Source organism: Schistocerca gregaria, chromosome 3 (genome assembly GCF_023897955.1).
Source record: "Schistocerca gregaria isolate iqSchGreg1 chromosome 3, iqSchGreg1.2, whole genome shotgun sequence".
In the NCBI taxonomy this organism is placed as follows: Eukaryota; Metazoa; Arthropoda; class Insecta; order Orthoptera; family Acrididae; genus Schistocerca; species Schistocerca gregaria.
The window spans coordinates 945,175,227-945,202,434 of NC_064922.1; the positions used below are offsets into that span (position 1 = coordinate 945,175,227).

The 27,208-nt window shown below is 41.8% G+C and overlaps 1 protein-coding gene across 1 annotated transcript in view; it reads right to left on the reverse strand.

Moving 5' to 3' along the window:
* The window catches only part of LOC126355870 (solute carrier family 22 member 7-like), a 160,689-nt gene that overhangs the window by 56,356 nt on the left and 77,125 nt on the right, over positions 1 to 27,208 (reverse strand). The window contains exon 3 of the mRNA XM_050006370.1: positions 3,523 to 3,765. Coding sequence (XP_049862327.1) covers positions 3,523 to 3,765 — 243 coding nt within the window. The remainder of the gene's footprint in view (positions 1 to 3,522; positions 3,766 to 27,208) is intronic.

Genomic DNA, 27,208 nt, shown 5'->3' on the forward strand with positions numbered 1-27,208 from the left:
ATGGAGTTGTTAGCCGCAGGAGCAGCATTGGAACCAATACCAGCCTCTAGCCTGGACAGCAGTTTTGGTCGTCTTCTTGCAGAACAACAATGGAAACGCCACGAGCTACTGTGAAGGTCACTTTGGCAAAGGAAAGAAAGAGACGGGGAAGCAGATAAGGAAAGAAACCAGATATGGTACAAACACTGCAGTGTCGGACTTCGTGTACAACAACGTGTGTAAATTACGTATGAAATACAAGTCGTCATTTTTTGTCACTGAATATGAAGTAAATATGCACTTGTGAGGTTATTTTTTTTGTGAGATAATATAAAAATTTTTCGTAAGAGGGGGGAATTTTTTCATGTTCTTGGCAACACTAATGTACGAGTGCTAATGCGAACATATATACATATTTCCTAAGCTGTAATGGGTGGGGTATAAAATGACATTGTTCGAGATTGCTTTGCAGAACATTCTGGACAATTCGTGCGAATGATATGGCCAGCCAGGTCGCCCGACACGAATCCTATTGAACATTTAAGGGATTTAATATACAGGTCACTGCGTGCAGAAAATTTTTGCACCAGCAACACTCTGGCAATTTTGGAGGGCTTTAGAGGCAGCACAGCTCAGTATTTCTGCAGGGGACTTCCAGCGATTTGTTGAGTCCTCGCCATGTCGAGATGCCCCACTACTTCTGGAAAGAGAAGGTCCGAATCGATCTGAGTCGCTCTCAGGGGGGATCCCATAACTTTTATCACCCAAATGTGCAATATCTATTGGCATTAAACTCGTCACTCGCATTAGCTACAAGCCACAGAATACTGTGGACAGATATATCTGTAGAACCCAGTGAGAGCGAGCATACCATGGACAGATATATACGTCACACCCACTTTCGGACATGCTGATAACTTCCTCCGGCCATAGATCTGAGCTATAGTGTGATATACAGCTCAACGTGAACCCTCGAACTACAGCACAACTACGCATATTTTGTATATGCAAATAACTTCCAAATGTGAAAAGTACCAGATAAAAATACTGTAGGATTCACCAGGAGCCTAACCGATGACCTTTGGATCAGTAGTGTAGCTCTCAACCACTGAGCCACCAAACCACACAAATGGATATTAATACCATATTGATACTATTAAATTAAAATTAGGTGATAATATCATGGATTGTGTAATAACACTAGAAATTTCAAGGTTAAAAATTGTCACCTGAAATGAAATGAATGACGAATATGCTAGTAATTGCAATGTTTTAAGTCTCTGGAACCTCCTCATCAGGCTATCGACCAGTGCTGACCCCAACATCCACTGGTCGTGACTATCCAGATCTTCATTCCGACCTCCATCAAGATGGATGGTCGGTCGTCTTTGTCTGAACCCCAGGTCACGTTGGAATCCCAGTGAACGAATATGCTGACCTGTTGGCCAAGTTAGCCACCAGAACGACGACTTTGGAGTTGGGGGTTCAGTACTTGGCCTGCAGTCGACTCTCCACCATCAGCTGAGCACCGATTGGTGTGCCCTGCTTTCTCCTAACAAACTGCAAGAAGTAAGCCACCGTTCCATGTGTCAGTCCTTCCTTCGTGCTTCTCACAGAGACTATACCATTCTCTGTCAGCTACACATTGGCCCCAGTTGGCTGACCCACGGCCACAGTCTAAAACATGAGGTTTCACCCCACTGTTGGTGTGGTGCCAATCTGATGGGTGTCCACATCCTTCTGGAACGCTCTAATCTGGCCACTGTACAGTGAAACCCTAAACCTGCAGATACCCTTCCCCTGGTGCTAGTGGATGACGTCAGAGTGGCTGATCTGGTTTCACATTTTACCCATAAAGTTGGTTTCTACTCTTCTCTGTGAGAGAGAGCGCAATGGCATCGTCAGTCGCTTGAGGGTTAGAAGGGTACCCCCTCTCCTGCTCTTACCCAGGGGATGGTCGGTGATCCAGCCTGGCTTTTGCCCTTCCCACCTTTCAAGTTCTTATTCTTTTACTCATATGTCGTTGGTTTGATGTCTCGTCGGCGCTGTTGTCTTCCCTGGCGTTTTATAAACTTGCCTGTTGTGCTGGTTTTTATTGTGATAATGGAGGGAGAGGAAACTCCAGTCGCATGCAGAGGGTGCACCTCCCACATGACATGTTTTGGGTGCCTCCAGCTTTTTTCTGAGTGGAGCAACACACCCCCATTCGCCCGCTTACCCTTCACTCGCTTCTGTTGGTTTTATTGATCCTCAGTTACAACAGGTTCATCAGGGATTGTCTTCTGCATCCTTTCTCTCTGAAGACACTTTCCGGCTTGACACATATAGTGTGTGTGTGAAATCTTATGGGACTTAACTGCTAAGGTTATCAGTCCCTAAGCTTACACACTACTTAATTATCCTAAGGGCAAACACACACACCCATGCCTGAGGGAGGACTCGAACCTCCGCCGGGACCAGCTGCACAGTCCAGGACTGCAGTGCCCTAGACCACTCGGTGACACATATAGGATGGAGCGACTGATAACCATGTAGTTTGGTCTCTTAAGCCCCATCAATCCTACAGACAAGGGACATCAGAGTAATAAGTAAAAATAGTAACTCGGTTTACTATAAAGATGTCTTCCAGGAATTAAAGTTCATAATAATATCATGGAGCACATTTAATAATCTTTTATCCACATTAAGAAAACATCAGTTGGTAGTCCCCTAAACTTCTGGTTATGATTATAGAGCATGAACAAACTTGATGTTAAACATAGCATGAGAAAAGAAATGGAAAACACAAAACTATATTTTTTTCCTGGAATAAATATGTGCTGTAAACTGACCAAGGAAACTAAGACGACAACTAAAACCAATAAATTTATCAAATACATCTTACATAACTACGCTATATATTCTATTTTCCCATAGAACTGAGTACTGATTGGTAGAAATGTGTCATAAATTAATACTAAAACTTGATTCGACAACATACCTTCAGAATGTAATACATCGTACTGCAATATCTTAATTTGAGGTCAAATACGTGTAATATTAATCTACTTTCAGCTCCTTGAACTCAATATTTAATGTAGAAAAATATGAAGGATAGGTGTGTCTGTGTGCACAAAAGTCGTAAAATTCTTAGCCAACTAAACCCATAAGTACGTTTGGCTTCTATGTACGACTAAGATTAGCTTTCGGTTTCCTCTTTTTGTTGAGATAAATATCTAGTAGCATTTTAAAAAGAATCCATGGAGCATAAACAGGTAACTAACTTCATCACAGTACCTAGAGAAAAAGATACAATGCGAAAGTGCAGTGTAGTGCACGTGACATATACTCGTAGGAATATATCGATAATAATAATGCAGTCTTATTTTAGTTATTGAAACGTTAGTCATATGTGAATGTACTACGTATTTGTCGCTATTGAAAAACCAATCATAAATTCTAAAAATAATTTAACTTCTTATATATGGAAAATAACCAGAATTAATCAACATTATTAAGTGATTCATGATGGATTAACCCAGCCTTAAAAAAATAGCTACGCACATGTCGCCTATGTAGCCAAACAGTAACCCCAGCGCTACTCCAATAATCTGTGAGTAGAACAAGACGTCATTGACCGACTGCTGGTTGTCGCAGACCCAGTTCATCTGTGACGTCACCGTCAGGGAGAACCACGTATCGTCGTACTCCCAGCCGTGCTGGCACTTCACAGGCTCCCTGCTGCCGCCGGAGTCCGTCACATCGCTCTGGTTGTACATCAGGCACTTGCTGAACGAGGCTCCTTCCCTGTAACAAGGAGGAAATAGCGGTAGGGCGTAAAAGAGGAGCTCACTGCGTACTCATGTGGCGCGAAAACAGTGGAAAACTAAATATCCGAAATAATTACATCCATACAAGTAGAGAGATTCTTGATATTACTGAAGTACTTTTCATCGTGTAATGTTAACACGAGACTGTTTTGTGACCTTGAACTGTCTCTTCACGCTGTGAAATGCACAAATGTTTTGAACAATGGTACATGCAAAAACGTAAATGTCTGTGGAGGATATGGGTAATAACTTGGGTACATCCACAATAAACTAAACGAATTTGCTAAGTACACAAAGTCTCAATATTAGTCTTGAACTTTTTTTTTCAGCCCACGTACACGTTCTTTTTCAGAGGAGCTTAAGAACACGCTAATAGTAAAAGGCGCCTCCATTGCGACTGAGTTGATGGAGCAAGTTCAGATTAGTCGCAGCGCAACCAACCAACCGGAAATGGAAACATAATCGTAGACTAATGCGCCAAGAGAAATACTTCCTTAGCAGTGGGAGCAGCATCGTTTCTTCTGCACAACTGTAGTCATCTGGTGGACGTCATAAAATTTCTGACCCAGTATGCAGGTAGATGTCTGATAAAAGTTACAGTAGACATTACTGGAGCAACAAAAGTATTTTATGTGCTGACCTAGAAGGGAAATGTTACATCATGAAGCACCATTCCGATATCAGACGGTGGAAGTGTTCATCAAGCAACAAAATTAAATGATTAATCTTTTATTCCATTCGGAATTGATGTAAATCATCAACATCAGTATGATAAGTGATAATTTGGTGGCTAGAGTTTGGTATGAAGTAAATGTCTTTCCATCACATTAGAGACGTACCTTGTAAATGACAAATCAGGGGACCGGCAAGCCATTATGGGATTCGTATATTCCTCAAAGTGTTTATGGTGTGAACTGCAGTGTGGGGTCTCCCATTGTCCTGAAGGGTTGGAACCCTGATCATGAAAGTTATAACAACATGATTTACTGTCTGTGGTACAAGCTGGCGAGCATACAGGCCCCCTTCAACAATAAGTCCTGCTGTTCACCTCTAATACATCTTCATACCATGATTCCAGATTCTGGAGAGGTGTGGGTCTTGAGACTCGCTGTCCCTCTCCCCCACCTCTTCCCCCTCCCTCTCCCCGCACTTGTGTGACAGGGAACTGCGCTGAGACGTGTATGTATTCTTAGGAAGCTATGAAACGAGTCAAGACTTGTTCCAAATTTAGGTGGCATAATAGGAAGTGACATTATGATAATGTAAGGGGAGTTGTGATAACAACTCTAGATCTGTTTCCTCAGCAAGGTCTCAGACAAGTCGAGACTTGTTGATGTATTAAAACTTGTACTTGTCTTACTTTTCGTATTAGAGAGATGCAGGCTGCACATGTATCAGGCTGCTGTCAGAGTGCGACAATTGTGTACTCGCCGACTGCCAAGAAAAATTAGAGTAGAATGGCCTATAATGTTAAAAAAAGGTTATTACGAGGCAAATTCTACACGATGAGCTGTCTGGGATATTGTAGCAATTTCATGTACATGACGCTTATCTTAAGGATCTTGGTTTACCACTAGAACCGCGGCTGTGTCACTCGTGACCCACTTGATAACTTGATAATTCTTTTGTTTGTCACTCTTTTGTATTATTGTCTAGAGTGTTCCATTTCTGTGACTTTTTATGAAATAATTTAATTAGTGATCATACTTCAATTCACATTTTATGGCGAAAACATAAAAGAGAAATATGAAGATTCACCTAGAACTGCGGAAGGGTCAGTTCTGACCCGCCCGGCACAGTCGCTATAACAATCGCATTTGTCATGTAGCTTCATGCCTATTGTTAGTGTGTTTGGTCAACAATCGCAAAACTCGTTTTTACTTCACTTCCGGCTGACGTTCCAGTTTTCAGCAGGGGACGAGAGGGAGAGAGGTTCAAATAAGTCTGACCATGTTTGCAGATATTGCTCACCCAGAGTTTTGTGCCACGAAAATGGGTTTAGTAGTGAATTCTGTCTGTGTAGATAGTGCTTGTAACTTACGAATATATTATGGTCAAATTTCTACGCACAGAAGATGGCATTATAAATGCTCTAAATGAGATTTTAGATAATGAATCTGGGGGCGAACCGCTGGAGTCTTTATCTGAGGAAGAATTTCCATCGCCAATAGTTCCGGATTCTTTATCAGAAGATGATGTTACTCCTGAGAAGGTTCTACTGAATGCTGATGAGAAAGGTATGCTTGTTTATGAGTTTATTTTATAATAATTTTTGTTTATGTATATCTTCTTACAAATTTTATTACCTTTACCAGTTTCGACAAATTAATGTGTCAACACCGGTAAAGATAATTAAATTTATTTAAGCTGATGACTGAAATTTATGCTGAAAAAAACATTTATTAAACGTCTGTGAACGTGTCTGACACTACATAATGCATTTAAATACTAGTACCGTTGCTGTTCTTAACAAATTAATCACCCGCCCATTCAGACAACACGGCAAAACTTTGGCGGGCGATTACAGTGTCACAGCATTGGGGTCGCCGAAGGTGGCAGCAGTGTGGAACAGGGATAAGTCGACACGAAGTGTTCCAAATGGCGCCGACTTTTAACGATCAGTACTCGGAGCCCGGTGGCCGACTTACGACACCCCTGCTGCGGCTAGTCTGCTGGGGGCTTACAACATACTGGTTTACGTAGGATACCAATTAATTAAGAGATCGGTATGTACGCTGCACGAGGTGCAACCCCACAATGTTAATATTGGCTACTGAGCAAAAACGTTTGCTGTCGGTCGTACTGCAATCATCCAGAGATGATACTTTCCTGCAGAGGCAGTGTCGTCAGTGACGAAATTAAAAGAGTTATTGACTCGTCGGAGAAACTACTATATTCTTACATTATGAATGAAACACGCACAACACTGGTGTAACATTCTACAATATTTATTATTTGATACATGAGCCGGTTTTCGCCTGTTACGCCATCATCAGGTACATTATGTGGTGAAGTGAAATTTTGTTGGATAAAAGATTTTAAACTAATGGATGTACAGAGTATCTCCATTTCTAGAGACGCAAATGTGAATGTAAGAATAGGAATAAAACAAGAGAGGAACTTCAGTATAAATGTGATGTAATATAATTTAAGTAAAATGAAATATTAACCAGTGTACTATAGACAAATTAAACAGTTGTACATAAAAGAAAATAGTTTAACAATAAGCTTTGGAGACATATTACAAAGACACTGCTGAACAAAATAATCTTCTCTTTAACAGATTATAAATTATTAGCAGATATGATATAATAGTGATATTTAGCAGGTGACAGATTATAAATTATTAGCAGATATGATAAAATAGTGATATTTAGCAGGTGAGTGATGCAGCTGCGATTAAACAAAGTAAAATTTTCTTTAACCCAACAAGAGAAACTTTAGTAACTTAAATAAGGGAAATGGATCATGCGAATAAGCGAGGTAATTCACAAGATGGTCTGGATGACATTATAAGTAGTATCTGCAGTTAGAAGTGGTGAGTGAGGAAACTGTGTCTTGGCACTCAGTTCTAGACTTGGGTAGATTGACATGTGTTTATTAATTACCATATTTCCAACACAGTTCATCTTCCTTCATTTGTGGATGTGATACAGTATTTCTTGTTTCAGCTTGTTCTTGTAACTATGGCCTTCTTTAAGGAGGTGGTTCTCAAAAGTAGAGTCTCCTTTTCTAAGTTTCTTACATCTGCACCGACATCTACACACTGCAAGCCGTTTCGCTGTATGTTGGGGAGGGTACGTGTTATACCACTGTTACTTCTCGCATTTACTGCTCCGGTCGCGAATGGTTCGTGGAAAAATCGGTAGTTGGGAAGCCTGAGTGCGAGGCAAAACTGTCTAGATTTACCTTTGTGTGTCGGCCGCGGTGGCCGAGCGGTTCTAGGCGCTTCAGTCTGGAACCGCGCGACTGCTACTGTCGCAGTTTCGAATCCTGCCGCGGGCATGGATGTGCATTATGTCCTTAGGTTAGTTAGGTTTAAGTAGTTCTAAGTCCTAGGGGACTGATGACCTCAGATGTTAAGTCCCATAGTGCTCAGAGCCATTTGAACTATTCCTACCTTTGTGACCTTTTCTTTAGGTGTTCGTTGGAGGAAGCAACACACTGGTTTTCTTCTAGAAACTTATGCTCTCAGAATTTTAACAGTGGTCTAACCGTAACACTCAACGCTTTTATTGCACTCGTGTTTAAACGCACGTTCCTGAGAGTCGGTGTCCCGATGGTCCAGCCTAAGGACAGCAGATTAAGCAGGACTACCGCCTTTCACGTAAACACACCCTCAACACGTGGTGGGTTTCTCTGCCGCCAAAATTCGCCACTGCAGCAAGCCCGGAACGGAAGAGATTTTGCGAGAAAAGTCACTGAAATAAAATGCAGTATGTCTACGCAGAAATCTCGGATATTTAGTGTCACACGATCCAGTAACGTTACATTAATTCCAAAGCCACCAAATTGAGCATGTTGATGAGCTCAGTCCATCACCGCTTAGAATATTTTTACATGCTAAAAACTGTGAAAGTTAGAGCAATATTAATAACTGCCATTTAAAATAAATCTTTAATGAAGTAATTGTACGAGAATCTGAGGTGCTATGAATTCAGACAACGTGGCAAATGAAATACGCTTGTTTATACTATAATTTGGGAGCTCGACGCTTTGTTACACTAAACAGTTTTAACATTACACGCAACAAACAATTTTGCAGGGAGCACATTGTGTTCATGTGCGAGCGATCTAGATGCTTGTAAAACAATAAACTGGTAGCCAAGATCGCAGGAATTCTTTTTATTCCATGATTACCGGTTTCGGTGAAACTAAAGCCCCCATCATCGGATCTAGCGAGGACAGACAACACTTTAAAAGTGGGCTTGGATTCCTCTTATATAACATGTACAGATATTAATTTAGTTACATACCTTAGAACACACACAGGTTACATCAAGGCAAACAATGGTGATATTATAGTTGCCTACAACACGCAGGTCTTACAAAATTGTCGTAAGTAGCACATAGGCGTCCAAGAGAGATGACATAATAAACCTTAAGTGTCTCCATCACAAAAAAGCAAATGTAGACGAGATGTGGCTCAAATTCAAAAATATAGTAGCAACAGCAATTAAGAGATTCATACCTCATAAATTGGTAAGAGATGGAAATGATCTCCCATGGTACACAAAACAGGTCCGAACGCTGTTGCAGAGGCAACGGAAAAAGCATGCGAAGTTCAGAAGAACGCGAAATCCCGAAGATTAGACAAAATTTACAGACGCGCAAAATGCCTTTAATAGGTTCCACAACGAAACATTGTCTCGAAATTTGGTAGAAAATCCGAAGAAATTCTGGTCGTATGTAAAGTACACAAGCGGCAAGACGCAGTCAATACTTTCGCTGCGCAGTGCCGTTAGTACTGTTACCGACGACTGTGCCGCTAAAGCGGAGTTATTGAACACAGTTTTCCATAATTCCTTCACAAGGGAAGACGAATGGAATATTCCAGAATTTGAAACACGAACAGCTGCTAGCATGGGTTTCTTAGAAGTAGATACGTTAGAGGCTGCGAAGCAACTCAAATCGCTTGATACGTGCAAGTCTTCAGGTCCAGATTGTATACCGATTAGGTTCCTTTCAGATTACGCTGATACAATAGCTCCCTGCTTAGAAATTATATACAACCGCTCGCTTACCGATAGATCTGTACCTACAGATTGGAAAATTGCGCAGGTCGCACCAGTTTTTAAGAAGGGTAGTAGGAATAATCCATCGAACTACAGACCTATATCATTGACGTCGGTTTGCAGTAGGGTTTTGGAGCATATACTGTATTCAAACATTATGAATCACCTCGAAGGAAACGATCTATTGACACGTAATCAGCATGGTTTCAGAAAACATTGTCCTTGTGCAACGCAGCCAGCTCTTTATTCGCACAAAGTAATGGCTGCTATCGGCAGGGGATCTCAAGTTGATTCCGTATCTCTAGACTTCCGGAAAGCTTTTGACACCATTCCTCACAAGCGACTTCTAACCAAGCTGCGGGTCTATGAGGTATCGTCTCAGTTGTGCGACTGGATTCGTGATTTCCTGTCATGAAGGTCGCAGTTCGTAGTAATAGACGGCAACTCATCGAGTAAAACTGAAGTGATATCAGGTGTTCCACAGGGAAGCGTCCAGGGACCTCTGCTGTTACTGACCTATATAAATGACCTGGGTGACAATCTGAGCAGATCTCTTAGGGTGTTCACAGATAATGCTGTAATTTACCGTCTAGTAAGGTCATCCGAAGACCAGTATCAGTTGCAAAGTGATTTAGAAAAGATTGCTGTATGGTGTGGCAGGTGCCAGTTGACGCTAAATAACGAAAAGTGTGACATGATCCACATGAGTTCCAAAAGAAATCCGTTGGAATTCGACTACTCGATAAATAGTACGATTCTCAAGGCTATCAATTCAGCTAAGTACCTGGGTGTGAAAGTTACGAACAACTTCAGTTGGAAAGACCACATAGATAATATTGTGGGGAAGGTGAGCCAAAGGTTGCGTTTCATTAAAAGGACACTTAGAAGATGCAAGAAGTCCACTAAAGAGACAGCTTACACTACACTCGTTCGTCCTCTGTTAGAATATTGCTGCGTGGTGTGGCATCCTTACCAGGTGGGATTGACGGAGGACATCGAAAGGGTGCAAAAAAGGGCAGCTCGTTTTGTATTGTCACGTAATAGGGGAGAGAGTGTGGCAGATATGATAGGCGAGTTGGGATGGAAGTCATTAAAGCAAAGACGTTTTTCGTCGCGGCGAGACCTATTTACGAAATTCCAGTCACCAACTTTCTCTTCCGAATGCGAAAATATTTTGTTGAGCCCAACCTACATAGGCAGGAATGTTCATCAAAATAAAATAAGAGAAATCAGAGCTCGAACAGAAAGGTTTAGGTGTTCGTTTTTCCCGCGCGATGTTCGGGCGTGGAACGGTAGAGAGATAGTATGATTGTGGTTCGATGAACCCTCTGCCAAGCACTTAAATGTGAATTGGAGAATAATGATGTAGATGTAGATGTAGAAGCGCAAGCTAGGCACTACCGCAACTCCGGCTCTGTTCTTACACTATACGCCGCGTCGCGAGATGGCGCTAGCAGAAGAATGTCACAGCTCGCGTCATAACAGGCTCTGCGTGTATGGTAACACTACGTCATAGAGGGTTTGTACACAATTCATTTACATGAGGCTGCCACATAGTTGCATCATAGACACTGTCCCTTTGACTGTCCAACAGCCGCTCAGTTCCAGTCATTCCACCAGGAATGAGGCACACAGCTCGTGTTGTCTGCAGTTGAACCATGCCTAGACGGTCAATACCGCGTTTCGATCGCATCCGCATTGTTACTTCGTCCCAGGAAGAGGCTTCAAGAAGGGAAGTGTCCAGGCGTTTCGGAGTGAACCAAAGAGATGTTGTTCGGACATGCCTCGCTCAGGCCGCCCCAGGGCTACTACTACAGTGGATGACCGCTACCTACGGATTATGGCTCGGCGGAACCCTGACAGCAACGCCACCATGTTGAATAATGCTTTTCGTGCAGCCAGAGGGCGTGGTGTTACTGCGTGCAATTGGCTGCGTGATGCGCAACTTCACTCCCGACGTCCATGGCATGGTCCATCTTTGCAACCACTACACCATGCACCACGGTACAGACAGGCCCAACAACATGCCGAATGGACCGCTCAGGATTGGCATCACGTACTCTTCACCGATGAGTGTCGCATATGCCTTCAACAAGACAATCGTCGGAGACGTGTTTCGAGGCAGCCCGGTCAGGCTGAACGCCTTAGACACACTGTCCAGCGAGTGCAGCGAGGTGGAGGTTATCTGCTATTTCGGGATGGCATTATGTTGGGCCGACATACACCGCTGGTGGTCTTGGAACGTGCTGTAACGGCTGTACGATACCTGAATGCCATCCTCCAACCGATAGTGCAACCATATCGGCAGCGTACTAGCTAGGCATTCGTATTCATGGACGACAATTAGCTCCCCCATCGCGCACATCTTGTGAATAATGTCCTTCAGGATAACGACATAACTCGACTATAGCCGTCAACATGTTCTTCAGACATGAACCCTATCAAACGTGCTTGCGATAGACTGAAAAGGGCTGTTTATGGACGGCGTGACCCACCAACCACTCTTACGGATCTACGCCAGTACGCCGTGGGACAATCTGGACCAACAGTGCCTTGACGAACTTGTGGATAGTATGCCACGACGAATACAGGCATGCATCAGTGCAAGAGGACGTGCTACAAGGTATTAGAGGTACCGGTGTGTACAGCAATCTGGACGACCACCTCTGAAGGTCTCGCTGTATGGTGGAACAGCATGCAATGCGTAGTTTTCATGAGCAATAAAAAGGGCGGAAGTGATGTTTATGTTGATCTCTGTTCCACTTTTCTGTACAGGTTGCAGAACTTTCGGAACCCAGGTGATGCAAAACTTTTTTTGATGTGTGTATTATACCTATAGATTCATACATATTCCTATTTAAGAATTCATCTATGGTATAGAAGGAGTTCCCAAGGAGATATGATTTCAGTTTATTTTTAAAACTGTCGCTGCTGTGTGTCAGACATTTTATTTCATGTGGTAATTTATTGAAAAGCTTTAGAGCAGTGTATGTTACCTCTTTCTGTGCCTAAGATAGTTTAAGTAGAGGATACTGTAAGTCTTTCTTTCTTATGGTATTATGATCATGAATGTCACTGTTGCTTTTACACTGGTCATTGTTATTGTTAAAAAATTTCATTAATGAGTAAATGTACTGTGAGACTATTGTAAGAATTCCTAACCTCTAAAGAGATGCCTACAAGATGTACGACTATGAGCCCCATAGATTACTCTAACCACTTCTTTTTGAGCAGTGTATAGTTTTTGCGTAAGTTATTCCGTATGACATCGTAGTGAAAGTATGTTAATTGCTAATATTTATATCCTCTAAGTTAGCAATTATTCTGAAAGCAAAAGTCCCTGAACCTAGTCGCTTGAGGGGATCCAAAATATTAATTTTCCTATTAACAGTCTCATCTATATGTATACCCAAACACGTAGTATGCTCTTCCCTGGCTACTTACTTCTGTTGATATGTTATATTTATGGAAGGAATTACACTCCTTGCAGTAGAAAATTGGATGTACTGTGTTTCTTCAAAGTTCAAAGCAAGCCCATTCGCAGAAAACCAATCAATAACATTTCCAAAGGCATTATTTGTATCATTTTATGTTGGAGACTCTTTTACTGGATTAGTAATGATGCTTGTATCATCAGCAAACAGTGTCTGTTTAGTCTCTCTTTCCATATCAAGAACAGAAAGGGACCCATGATCGAACCCTGTGGAACACCTGATGTAATTTCACCCCAGTTAGATGAAGGGAGAGCTTCCTTAAATTACTTAAACCAAATGAAGAAACTTTTTGCCTCCTGTTCTGTAGGTAAGACTTAAATCACTCATATGCTGTTCCATTTATACAATAAAATTGTAAATTCTGTACCATAATGTCATGGTTCACACAATCAAACTCTTTGGATAAGTCACAGAAAAATCCTATTGGTGACATGTCACTATTTAAAGATTCTGTTAGGGGGCAGTTAAATTGTATACTCCTGTCTGAGTGGAACAGCATTTTTGAAATCCAAAATGTGATTTACTAAGTATCCCATTACGGCTGAGATTGCTAACCACTCTTGACTACATTACCTTCTCGACAATTTTTGAAAATGTTGTCAACAAGGATACTGGCTGGTAATTGTTGACATCTGAGGTGTTCCGTTTTTTGTAGAGAGGTATGACAATGGCATACTTTAGCCCATTTGGGAAATACCTTGAGTTAGTGATGCATTACAGATGTGACTCAGAACTTCAGCTGTAACTGCTCCACATTCTTTTAATAGCTTGTTAGAGATATCATCTACTCCAACAGAACATTTATTTTTTAAAAGATTTGTAATAGGTGTAGTGATCGTATGTGTAAATATTAGTTATAAAATCAAGTAAAGACTTGGCGAAGGAAATTACAGGGACTCAAGTACGCTAGCAGAGACACGGAAGTGGAGCAGGACCGCGGAGAGGTAATCGGCCGATCGAGTATGCGAACCAAGCAGTCAGTAGTCTACTGGGGGCGTCATCCGGAGGGCATCACGAGGGAACCTTCTAGCATCGAACCACAGAGGTCAGTCACTGTGCTACGAACGTCAAGGCCGTCAGCAGGAACACGAAATAAATACCCCGGAAAGAGGCAGCTCCCTCTCGAAGTTTGCAGCTTCTTCTGAAGTCTGCTGGGAGTCTGCTCGAAGTCTGCTGGAAGTGCTGGTCAACTTATGGAGTACGCTTGTCATGTTCCGGAAGCCTCGTGACGTTTCCTGGGCGTGCTGATGTACTCCCGCGGTACGCATGAAGAATAAGCGGCAGCTATGGAGATCATAGGACAGCATCGAACCTGATAGCAGCGTCTAGTTACACAGTCGTTCCGCGTAAGCAGCGCTCGCCACGTGCGGCCGTCGTCAGCTGCTGTTTCCGGGGCATTCCTTGCAGTCTACGTTAGCATCTCTCGCCGCCGCCAGCACCGAGGCCACTACGCCGTGTTGCTACGGAAGCACTGAACCAAGCGAGTAAAGTAAACCGGTTGAAGTCCGCTGAATGCACTGTTCTCAAGGAAATGTTTGTCAATAAATAACTCTTGGAGTAAGGGATGTTTTATTGTACCTCATCCTCTAAGCCAAGGGAAGAACCCATGTAGCCCAGCTCTCCATGCCTGACAAATAATACGAATAACAAGAAATAAATAAAAAGAGACTCTACATTTTTGGTGTCAGAATACCTTGGCTCTTTCGGGTGTAGGACATATATATATTGGCAGAAAGAACTTGGATCTATCCGGTAACTAGACGTCGGTAGTGGCTATATTGATTCGAGGACCACGGTTCAAGAAGTCATCAACACCAGTATCAGCCACAGGCACAAGATAGCTAGCAACCATCTACAATCAACAGACGTTGATTCAGTTTTTGGTGAGTTGAAAATGGCTAACGATATTTCTTTTGCTCTTTCGTTCTTTTTGTTTTTAGCGAACCTCATGTGAGTCACTATTATTCTTTTCAAGTAGTAATTGATATTGTATTTTGTTTTTCCCTCTTGGTAATGACATATTTCTTGCATTAAATCAAATACTTGGTAGTGATTTCTGTAGGCAAGTTAAATATTGGTTTGTATTGTACATGTGTAAACAGGAAAATAGTACAATGGCAAACAGTCAGGTACAAGAAGTTTCCGCAAACGAAGCTATACAAAGCTTAGTTAATCAAGTTGCTCAGTTAAAACAAGATAACAATGATTTGCTAAACAGATTATCCCAGAGTAGTTCATCTTCCAAAGCAACCCCAACCGTGTTAGACCCATCAGCAGCAACCTTAGTGACACCATTTTCTGGCAAGCCGGGTGAGGGCATAGAAGCATTTTTTGCAGATTTATTAGCAGCAGCTAAACTAGGGTTTTGGACGGATGAACAGCTACTACAAATGACAAAATTACGATTAATTGGAGAAGCAAAGACACACGTCTTATACCAAGAGGAATTGCTGAATGCATTAACATTTGAGGAATTGAAGCAAGGCTTGTTAAAAAGATATAAAAAACAGAACAGTTGCCGTTTTTACAGAGAACAACTAAACACCATGTCTCAGAGACATAATGAAACACTTGAAAGTTTTGTGGATAGGATACGGAAAGTCAATAGTCACACATACCAGTTGACCGCGAGCGACGAAGCAAATAAGTACATTTTGATGGAAGCTGAAAATAGAGCTTCAGATACTTTTTTACGTGGTTTGCCACCCGAATCTTCACGCCGTGTCCGTGCAGAATTTCCGAAACACTTAAACGAAGCACTTAGCATTGCTACCGCTTTCGAGGAAAGTCAATAGTCACACATACCAGTTGACCGCGAGCGACGAAGCAAATAAGTACATTTTGATGGAAGCTAAAAATAGAGCTTTAGATACTTTTTTACGTGGTTTGCCACCCGAATCTTCACGCCGTGTCCGTGCAGAATTTCCGAAACACTTAAACGAAGCACTTAGCATTGCTACCGCTTTCGAGGAAATCGATGTCGTGACAAAATACAAAGAAAAGAAAAATGTATTCGCCACAGGAGTCCGCTGTTTTCGATGCGACAGACAGGGACACATTGCAAAATATTGAAGGCAGCCACAGTGCACAGTTTGCCACAGAATAGGTCACACATTTCGCGAATGTAGAAGTGTAAGGAGATCGGAGAATAGGGGACAGTTAAACGAATCAGGGAACCCTGGAACCGCCGCCCGGCGTTCCCAGTAAAATTCCATGCTATCAAAGCGCATGCAAAGGCGGAATGCTGGTTATCTGGCATTATTAATGGTAAAGAAAGTAGGCTACTGGTGGACACCGGAGCTTTTGTGTCAGTTGTTAGTAAGAAATGTACAGTAAATAAGAAATAAGACCCTCCAAGGTATAAGTTGAGTAGTATTGGCGGAAGCGACATACGTTCAGCAGGCTGTACGTCACTGTCCTTTCACATAAATGGAGTAAAATTCCAAGAAGTTATGGAGGTAGTATCGAGGGTGAGCGACGAGTACGATGCTATCCTAGGGTTAGATTTCCTGCACAAACATCACGCCATAATCAACCTCGGGCAACAAACCGTGGAACTTAGTGGAACCGCGTTTCGACTAAGTGAAACCGTTGTCAAGGAAATTCAGCTGCAAGATCCCTTACCCCGGAATGAGGAATCACCAAAACTGCACGCTATTTCCTTGAAGGTAGATTCGCGGGATGCAATACCGGTCGGTACGGGAAAAATACTTTGGGTAGACATTCATACTGCCGCACCCACAAACGCACTATGCACAGTGGAACCTTTGGAAGAAAATGACGAATTAGACGCAGCACATTGTTTTGTGCGCAGGAGTGTAGTTCATGTTACAGAAATTGACGGAGTACAGAAGGTACCGATACATGTAGATAATTTTGGGTCTGAGGATAAAGGATTAAGGAAGGGAATGCTAATAGCTAATATAAGTACACTGGAAGCGGATGATTTTGATTGGTCAGATTCAAGTACTGAGCCAGCCGCCTACAGCACTGCATTGCGCCAAAAGATTTCTCATTTGAAAGGAAGCGAACGAGAGGCAATAGAAACAGTGTTAAACGAATTTCAAGATCTTTTTAATTCACAAGGACCACTACCAGCTACAAATATAACCCAACACCGAATTCCTACAGGACATAGTGCCCCAGTTTACAGAAAACCGTACAGAGTTCCACATAAATTACAGCCATTACTCGATGAGTTCATAGATCAACAGCTAAAAGACGGTTTCATAGCATATTCGGACTCCCCGTATAACACGAAAGTTGTCATTGGTCCGAAAAAATCGGCTGACGGCACGAAGCGATACAGATTCTGCTGCGATTACAGGCACCTAAATAGCAAAACCATTTCAGACGTTTACCCATTACCAAACATTACTGACACCATTGACCATCTCGGTAACAGTAGGTATTTTTCCACCATCGATCTACGCAGTGGTTACCATCAAATAGAAGTAGCCCCAGAGGACAGACACAAAACCGCGTTCTCTACCCCTAGTGGACATTGGCAATTTAAAAGAATGCCTTTTGGCCTCAAAAATGCCCCTGCAACATTTCAAAGATTGTTATATGGTATGGTACGTGGATTAAAACCTCGACACTGTCTCGTGTATTTAGATGACCTAATTATTTTCTCGAAGGATATCAACGAGCATGCGATTCGTTTGCGAGAACAATTCCAACGCCTGAGGGATGCCAAGCTCACGGTAAATTTAGAAAAATTTCAGTTCGCTCTGGAAGAAGTTACATATTTAGGCCACGTTATAAGTGAAGAAGGAGTAAAAACAGAGCCTCGATTAATATCAGCAGTCAGAGATTTCCCAAATCCCCAATCAGTTAGAGAAGTACAACAATTCCTGGGACTCTCGAATTATTATCATAGATATGTAAAGGATTATTCAGAAATATCACGACCACTCACACAGTTACTAAAGAAAGGTAGTAAATTTCAATGGACTACGGAATGCAAGGAATCTTTTCAAACATTAAAGAACAAATTAATACACAGCCCAGTACTGATCTATTCGGACTTTAGTAAAGAGTTCATTCTATCGTGCGATGCATCTGGTCACGCGATTGGTGTGGTGCTGAGTCAAAACATTAATGGTGCAGAACATCCAGTAGTGTATGCGTCAAGACAGTTGAATACAGCAGAAAAGAATTATTCAACAACAGAAAAGGAATTACTAAGTGTCATTTACGGTACTAAATATTTCAGGTGTTACTTATATGGTAATAAATTCAAAGTAATAACAGATCACGCAGCCCTTAAATGGCTACTTGGATTAAAAGACCCTTCGAGTCGGTTAACGCGCTGGTCCCTGTGCTTATCAGAAATGGACTTTGAAGTCATTCACAAACCAGGCAAAAATCATTTAAATGCTGACTGTCTTAGTCGAAAGATTGCACTAATAGAAGCCGTAGGTCGGAATGCAGAAGAATGGCAAAGAGCTCAGTCATCAGACGCTGAATGTAAAAAATGTGCTAAACAAAGACAATTTTGCGTAGAGGATGGAGTTCTTTGTCGAATGACGAGACTCGGACCGAGAATAGTAGTGCCCGAACACCTTAGACAGGAAGTCATGTGGGAGGCGCATGAACACATTCTATCAGGACATGGAGGTCAGAGAACTACGGAACGACGAGTAGCCGAACGTTTTTGGTGGTAGACGAGAAAGTTGGACGTCGTGCACTACGTACGTAATTGCATACCTTGTGCACAACGAGCGGATGTTTGCCGTCAACGTATACCTCTACAAAGACTCCCTGAAGCTTCAAAACCCTTCCAAATCGTAGGCACAGACGTCTATGGTCCATTTAACAAAACAGCAGCAGGAAATAAATACGTATTAACTATTTTGGACCATTTTGGAAGATATCTCACGATGGTCGCTCTACCTGATCAGCAGGCAAACACTATTGCACAGGCCCTAGTAAATTATTGGATTTTGAAGTTCGGTGTGCCGGAAGCTATCATAACTGACCAGGGGGAAACTTCATGTCTGATATCATGCAGCAACTTTGTCACCTCTTAAGAGTACGGAAGTTACGAACCACTCCTTTACACCCACAGGCTAACGGACGAACGGAGAGAGTACACCGCACTATAGGGAAAATGCTTAGTCACTATATAAATAAGGAACACACAAACTGGGACTTCTATTTACCCTACTGCACTTCCGCGTACAACACCAAAATTCACGAATAAACGGGCATGTCTCCTTATGAAGTAGTCTTCGGCAGAAAGATGCCATCACCTTTCGACGTCATTAAGCCCAAAGAAGGAAAGAATGGAGAAGCAGTTAGGAAGTTTGCTAGAATAATTAAAGATGTATGGAGAAAGGTGCAAAAATCGAACACAAAAGCTTTGGAACGACAGGAAAAGGCAACCAACGTACACGCCAGGTATCCGAATTTTAAAATTGGACAATGGGTTTCTGCAATGAACACCTTACGTTCCGAAAGGAAAAACTAAAAGTTCGTTACAAATTACCAGGGTCCGTACCAAGTAGTAGAAATAACATCACCAGTGAATGTTAAGGTGCAATTACCAACTGAAACAACTGTAGTACATGCCAGCAGAGTAAAACCCCACAAAGGAGATATGACACCTCCACCAATACAACATAAGCGTGCAGCACCAAGACAACGACAAACAACAGACACATCTGCACAAAAAATACATACAGCACCATATCGTCTTCGACCGCGCACAGTGAAATAAGCATCCACTGTTGATGAAACTGTATATAGGTTTTGTAGCGATAAGGGTATCATAGCAAGAAAGGAAGAGTGTAAATACAATACTAAACACTAATTAATTGTTATGGATTATTGGTATAGCAATAGATAATATGTATTAGACTGGAAGTAGGTAAACCTGAAGGTTACTCACGGATATGAAGGTTTTACAACCTTGAGAACCATTGATTTATTTATTTTTTCTCTTTCTCCTTTCTTCTCATGGTCTTCACATACATTATTCACTTACTTATAGCAATTTACTTAGTAATCATATTTTTACAGGTATCGCCTTCCACTACAATGGAATACTACCATGCAGCAGTACTACTATTACTCGTAACATGCATGACCGATGGGTTGCAGGTTCATCAGTTGACAGGTGGCGTCATTTTTGTTCACCAAGATCCGGTAATATTAACCAATCACCAGTGGACGATAGTGTTAGAATATAATCTATGGCAAATACGCAATTAATTAAGGAAGCTAGACGTAGAGTTCAGTACATTAAACACAACGGCACGAAAAGCAGAGATATTTAACGAGACAGAAATTGAGTATAAAACTCTACAAAACTTTTACAACCAACTACGAGATCAATTACATCAACTGGAAGAATTAGTACCTCATGCAGTTAGACGGGTCAAGAGAGGATGGATAAACGCTGGAGGGAAAGTGCTAAAAACTCTTTTTGGTACAGCCGACGATGATGACATCATTCAATTAAATAATACTTTGCAAGATATTACGGAAACAGTAAGTCACAATAGCGTGGCGTGGCATACCACAAGGCTGAGCGATTTAGAACGATCAATACTTAATAACACAAAGATCATTAGAAATGTCACGCAAGAATTAAATAAATACATCCAAACTACATCAGCGGTACTAAATACGGATTTACGGATCGTCGAAACCAGGCTAGATTGGGAGGACCGGAAAATTTTAGTAGCAAAGTTACTTCGGTTACTCACAGATAAGTTAATAGATGCGCGGTTAGCAATAGGAGATCTCAAAGAAGCTGTACAAGATGCAATACAAGGACATTTATCACCAACTTTAATATCACCAAGAAAATTCATAGTAACCTTGATCCAGATCCGTAAACAACTACCAGATTCACTACAATTAATTTTTCCTCCACGCAAGGAATATTTACCGCAATATTACCACTTAGCAAAAATCTTTGTCGACACAGACGATGTAAAATTAAGAATCCATATTTCCTTCCCAGTGACTGGTAAAACTGATATATTTGATTGTTACACAATACACCCATTTACAGTTAAGTGGAGTAAAATCAATAAATTTGTGCAATTCCGCACAAACCAGGTATTGTTACCAGAATGAGATTTTCACTCTGCAGCGGAGTGTGCGCTGATATGAAACTTCCTGGCAGATTAAAACTGTGTGTCCGACCGAGACTCGAACTCGGGACCTTGCCCGCGAAAGGCAATGGTCCCGAGTTCGAGTCTCGGTCGGGCACACAGTTTTAATCTGCCAGGAAGTTTCATATCAGCGCACACTCCGCTGCAGAGTGAAAATCTCATTCTGGAAACATCCCCCAGGCTGTGGCTAAGCCATGTCTCCGCAATATCCTTTCTTTCAGGAGTGCTAGTTCTGCAAGGTTCGCAGGAGAGCTTCTGTAAAGTTTGGAAGGCAGGAGACGGATACTGGCAGAAGTAAAGCTGTGAGTTCCGGGCGTGAGTCGTGCTTCGGTAGCTCAGATGGTAGAGCACTTGCCCGCGAAAGGCAAAGGTCCCGAGTTCGAGTCTCGGTCGGGCACACAGTTTTAATCTGCCAGGTATTTTTAGTTTCGAAAGCATCGAACTAAACCGCAGTAATGACTACTGAAGAATTGAATAAGTCCATACATGAGGAATTCATCATATGCCCATCACGTGCCACAGAAGTTAACGCCGAGAATTGGCGCACGCGATGTACTAACTGATACACCGTTCTTTTTCGAACAAATAGGAAATCATTGGCTTTATGCAGTACACCATCCAACCAGCGTGGTTACGCAATGTTACAATAACGGAGTAGTTACTGTAAGTCAGCACATTGAACTTCGAGATAGCGGATTGTTAGTAAATGGTACCTTTTTGCTTCTCCAGCTCAAAATTTTGTTTACCAGCAACTGTAACCGGTTCAACTATTGTTTCCTCAAACTTCTCACTAATCTATTGGCCAGAAATAACAATGCAAGCCGGCCGCGGTGGTCTCGCGGTTCTAGGCGCGCAGTCCGGAACCGTGCGACTGCTACGGTCGCAGGTTCGAATCCTGCCTCGGGCATGGATGTGTGTGATGTCCTTAGGTTAGTTAGGTTTCAGTAGTTCTAAGTTCTAGGGGACTGATGACTACAGCAGTAGAGTCCCATAGTGCTCAGAGCCATTTGAACCATTTGAACCAACAATGCAACTATTGCCTCCTCAAAACCTGTCATATCTAAATAATTCCCTAGATACTTCTATCTTACAATCCTTAGACGTTTTCATAAATGCACAACAAGGCAAAATTGACACCAATGCTATAATCCAGCATGTGTTAGAGTTACAGGAGCAACATAAAATACGACTTATCACTGTGAGCAAAGGCATTTCTGGAAGCATCTTGGTTATAGTTATACTTTGTATTATTTTCCTGTACGTCAAATGTAAAATTAAAACAAACCCTAATGTAGCCCAACATCAAATACCGGCAGAATGGCTGAAACCTACACAATGCCCACAATTGTAATTTTTCTTACCCTCTTACTTACATTCTGTTAGAACAAAAATGTATTACATGACATTATTATATTATAGTATTATAGTAAGGTTATCATTATGTACTTCTATTTGTAATTTCCTCTTTTGTTGTGCTAGCTAAGGGTAAAAATTCGGGACGAATTTCGTGGAGAGGGAGGAATGTCATAGGTACAGTAGTGACAGTATTGTGAAAATGCATTGCGAAAATAATAACCAAGAACAAAGTGTTATTAGTAAATAGATGTGTTGTGGAGGATGAATTTCCCAAACAGTGGACATAGTGTAAATTCGAGGACGAATTTTTACGAACGGTGGAGGAGTGTAATAGGTGTAGTGATCGTATGTGTAAATATTAGTTATAAAATTAAGTAAAGACTTGGTGAAGGAAGTTACAGGGACTCAAGTACGCTAGCAGAGACACGGAAGTGGAGCAGGACCGCGGAGAGGTAATCGGCCGATCGAGTATGCGAACCAAGCAGTCAGCAGTCTACTGGCGGCGTCGTCCGGAGGAAATTGCCCGCCCCGCTGGAAAGCAGGGCAGACGGATCAGGAGCCAGCATAAGTCACGTGTACGATACACGAGGGAACCTTCTGGCATCGAACCACAGAGGTCAGTCACTGTGCTACAAACGTCACGCCGTCAGCAGGAACACCAAATAAATACCCCGGAAAGAGGCAGCTCCCTCTCGAAGTTTGCAGCTTCTTCTGAAGTCTGCTGGGAGTCTGCTCGAAGTCTGCTGGAAGTGCTGGTCAACTTATGGAGTACGCTTGTCATGTTCCGGAAGCCTCGTGACGTTTCCTGGGCGTGCTGATGTACTCCCGACGGTACGCGTGAAGAATAAGCGGCAGCTATGGAGGTCATAGGACAGCATCGAACCTGATAGCAGCGTCTGGTTACACAGTCTTGCCGCGTAAGCAGCGCTCGCCACGTGCGGCCGTCGTCAGCTGCTGTTTCCGGGGCATTCCTTGCAGTCTACGTTAGCATCTCTAGCCGCCGCCAGCACCGAGGCCACTACGCCGTGTTGCTGCGGAAGCACTGAACCAAGCGAGTAAAGTAAACCGGTTGAAGTCCGCTGAATGCTGAATGCACTGTTGTCAAGGAAATGTTTGTCAATAAATAGCTCTTGGAGTAAGGGATGTTTTATTGTACCTAATCCTCTGAGCCAAGGGAAGAACCCATGTAGACCAGCTCCCCATGCCTGACAAATAATACGAATAACAAGAAAGAAATAAAGAGAGACTCTACAGATTTAATGTATTTCCTTATTCCACAAAAGACTGTTAGATGAAAATTAATCGGACTAGGATTTCTCAAAACTGACTCTCCCATGTACTGTTTGACTTTTTCTTTTGAACAATTCTCACCACTTTTTTCACCTGTTCAATACATTAGCTACTTGTGTACTGTTGGTTAAATGGTCTTATTCTCTTTAATAGTAATCCCACCTACACCAGTGTTTACTTTTCCTGTGATTTGATCTTATTGCCCGAGTTGTTAATTTCATCTCTAATATACATAATTTTTGATTTTCTGATAACTTTTCTTAGTATGTTGCAATAATTTTTGTAGCGTAAAATTACTTTTCGGTCCTTACTAACTCTTTTTGCCTCATACAACTTTCTTTTTCTTTCTGAAGACGCTTTAATACCTGCAGTGATCCAAGCTTTTTGGAAGACTGTTTGGTGTTAGATTCATTAATATTTTTGGAGATACAGTGTTGAAAAAGGGATACAAATTTATGAAGAAACACGTTGTATATATCATTGGCATTTGGTTCATTATATACATCTCCCCAATTAACATGTATTAAACTTTCTCTGAAGTGTCCTATAGTTCCCGGATTGACTATCCTTACACTTTTACTTAAAGGTTTCTGAACTGTATATCCTGTTAATTTTTGTAAGTTAATCAGTTGTGCATCATGGTCTGATAATATATTTATCACAGGGAGAGCATGTGTTAGTTTTACATTCTCTTGCTGCACAAATCCACTATCTATTAGACTACTACTGTCTTGAGGGAAACTGGTCACTGTATCTAAGCTATATGTCATTAATAATAGTTGTAGTTTATTTTTACTATCAGAACTGCTGAGAAAGTTTAGATTGAAATCATCACAGATTAATAACTCCTTCTTTTATCTGACAGACAGCATAATAGGGGGTCAAACTATTTTATGGATAGCTGCCATTCTCCTAATGGGGACCTGTATGCTGTTGCTAATATCAGCACTGCATTATCTAGCTGTAGTTCACCTGCACAACCTTCAAAGTGCTGATCGACTCAAAATATGTTTATTTCTACATTTTTGTATTAATACTGTTATTTTTTGCAAATGGCAACTCCTCCTTCATCTATGCTAGACCTGGAAGTGTAAGATGCTAAATTACACCCATTTTCGCTTACACTTTCCATTCCCACAGTTACATGGTGCTCAGACAGACAAAGTATATCAATCTAATTCTTATTTTTAAGATCATCTGAACACACTAACAGCTCATCTGTTTTATTTCTCATTTCCATGATATTTTTATGAAGTAAATTGACACTACCCCTACCTTTATCCCCATTTACTATACATGAAACTTCTTTTATTCTATTTTTCTTTATTATTGTCTGTCTGGACTTTTGCTTCAACCTGAAAAACCTGTCTGCCTGGTCCCATTAACTACAGGGATAATGCCTTGTGTGACTGTGCCCCTCGCCCCCCCCCTCCCCCTTTCAGTTTCTGCTAATAGAGAAACTAACTTACGTTTCGCCTTTCTGTTTAGGTGCAGGCCCTGTGTAGTGTATCCCCACCTACCAATAGCACCAACTGAAACAGAACTCATGTGGGACTTTGCCAGTGTCTGAAGCATCCTGTTCAACTCATTGTTAACATGCTTTACAGCAGTGTTTACCCAGGCCTATCATGGCGCTGAAAGACCTCGACAAACCCCATATTTGCGTGCTCAGTTTCATGTCCTATCTTGTCCAGGTCACTTCTAATACAATCTTGGATTCATAGCCAAGCCGTTTCCTGCTCCCCCAACTATACTTACCTAATCTTCCTTCTGAAATCACTGCATACGTGACGTAAGTTTTCTGTCGCCTGGCTAAGGCTAGCACTTGGTTTCACAAAAGTTGTGATTGGTTACACTTCACCTAATTTCTCCTGGAGCTGCTGGCCTACACCCGTCCCATGAGTGCTACCTAAAAGTAGAATCCTTCTTTTCCTATTCTGATTTGATCCACATCTGCCTTTTTTCTTTAAGCTAATATTCAGCATCAACCTACATTCAGTTACATGCTACTTCAGATAGCAAACCAAACTGATTTGCTAACGAAATTTCTAAAGTTTTTTCAACAGTTTCCCTTTTTTACCCTTTGCTTGCTACCTTTTCCCAGCACTCCATCTCTTTTTTTCAAACTCATGTTTACTAATTCAGCCCTAAGGGCACAAATGTTAGCATCCTGTTCAGCGACTTTTCTGTCCTTTCTACATAACCCACATTGCCATGGAAGAGCCTCATTACCTACCCCCGTTTCGTCGCCGTTACATTCGCACCAATTCAACCACAACCTACAGTCTTCACAGAACACACACTCCTTCATCTTTCTACAGTGACCACCACATTGGTCACAAATGGTTTGATAGAAAAATTTACACAAAAGCAGAGAATAACTTGCCACAAGATCAATGAAGTTTCATAGCCTGTACTAATACATAACTAAATGCTAATGTAAACAAACTTTTAAACTTAACACTTGGGGCATATATGTAGAAGCGTGAAGAGCCCTTTATACAGAGACAACAAGTCATTAAGTTTTATTGGTGAAAAAATGCTGGCTAAAAACATCGTTTTATGACCTCAGAACCATTATGATGGTGCTAGAACCTTTGCCACGTGTTCACTACGTCATTCAAAACTACATTTATGCCTCATATCGGATATTACTGCATAATTTAACGGGTAAGTACGTAACTATGAAACTCTGCATCTCACTAACGGACTGTCACACTGAAGAATGTTTCAAGATTCCCCAACATCATCGTCTTAAGAACATATGACAAAAATTTCAACACACTGTCATTAATATATGTTACTGTTGTTGCTCACCCACAATTGGTACTTTTGGTACAAAAAAATAATGAAACTTCCTGGCAGATTAAAACTGTGTGCCCGACCGAGACTCGAACTCCGGACCTTTGCCTTTCGCGGGCAAGTGCTCTACCAACTGAGCTACCGAAGCACGACTCACGACCGGTACTCACAGCTTTACTTCTGCCAGTATCCGTCTCCTACCTTCCAAACTTTACAGAAGCTCTTCTGCGAAACATGCAGAACTAGCACTCCTGAAAGAAAGGATACTGTGGAGAGTATCCTTTCTTTCAGGAGTGCTAGTTCTGCATGTTTCGCAGAAGAGCTTCTGTAAAGTTTGGAAGGTAGGAGACGGATACTGGCAGAAGTAAAGCTGTGAGTACCGGTCGTGAGTCGTGCTTCGGTAGCTCAGTTGGTAGAGCACTTGCCCGCGAAAGGCAAAGGTCCGGAGTTCGAGTCTCGGTCGGGCACACAGTTTTAATCTGCCAGGAAGTTTCATATCAGCGCACACTCCGCTGCAGAGTGAAAATCTCATTCTGGAAACATCCCCCAGGCTGTGGCTAAGCCATGTCTCCACAGTATCCTTTCTTTCAGGAGTGCTAGTTCTGCATGTTTCG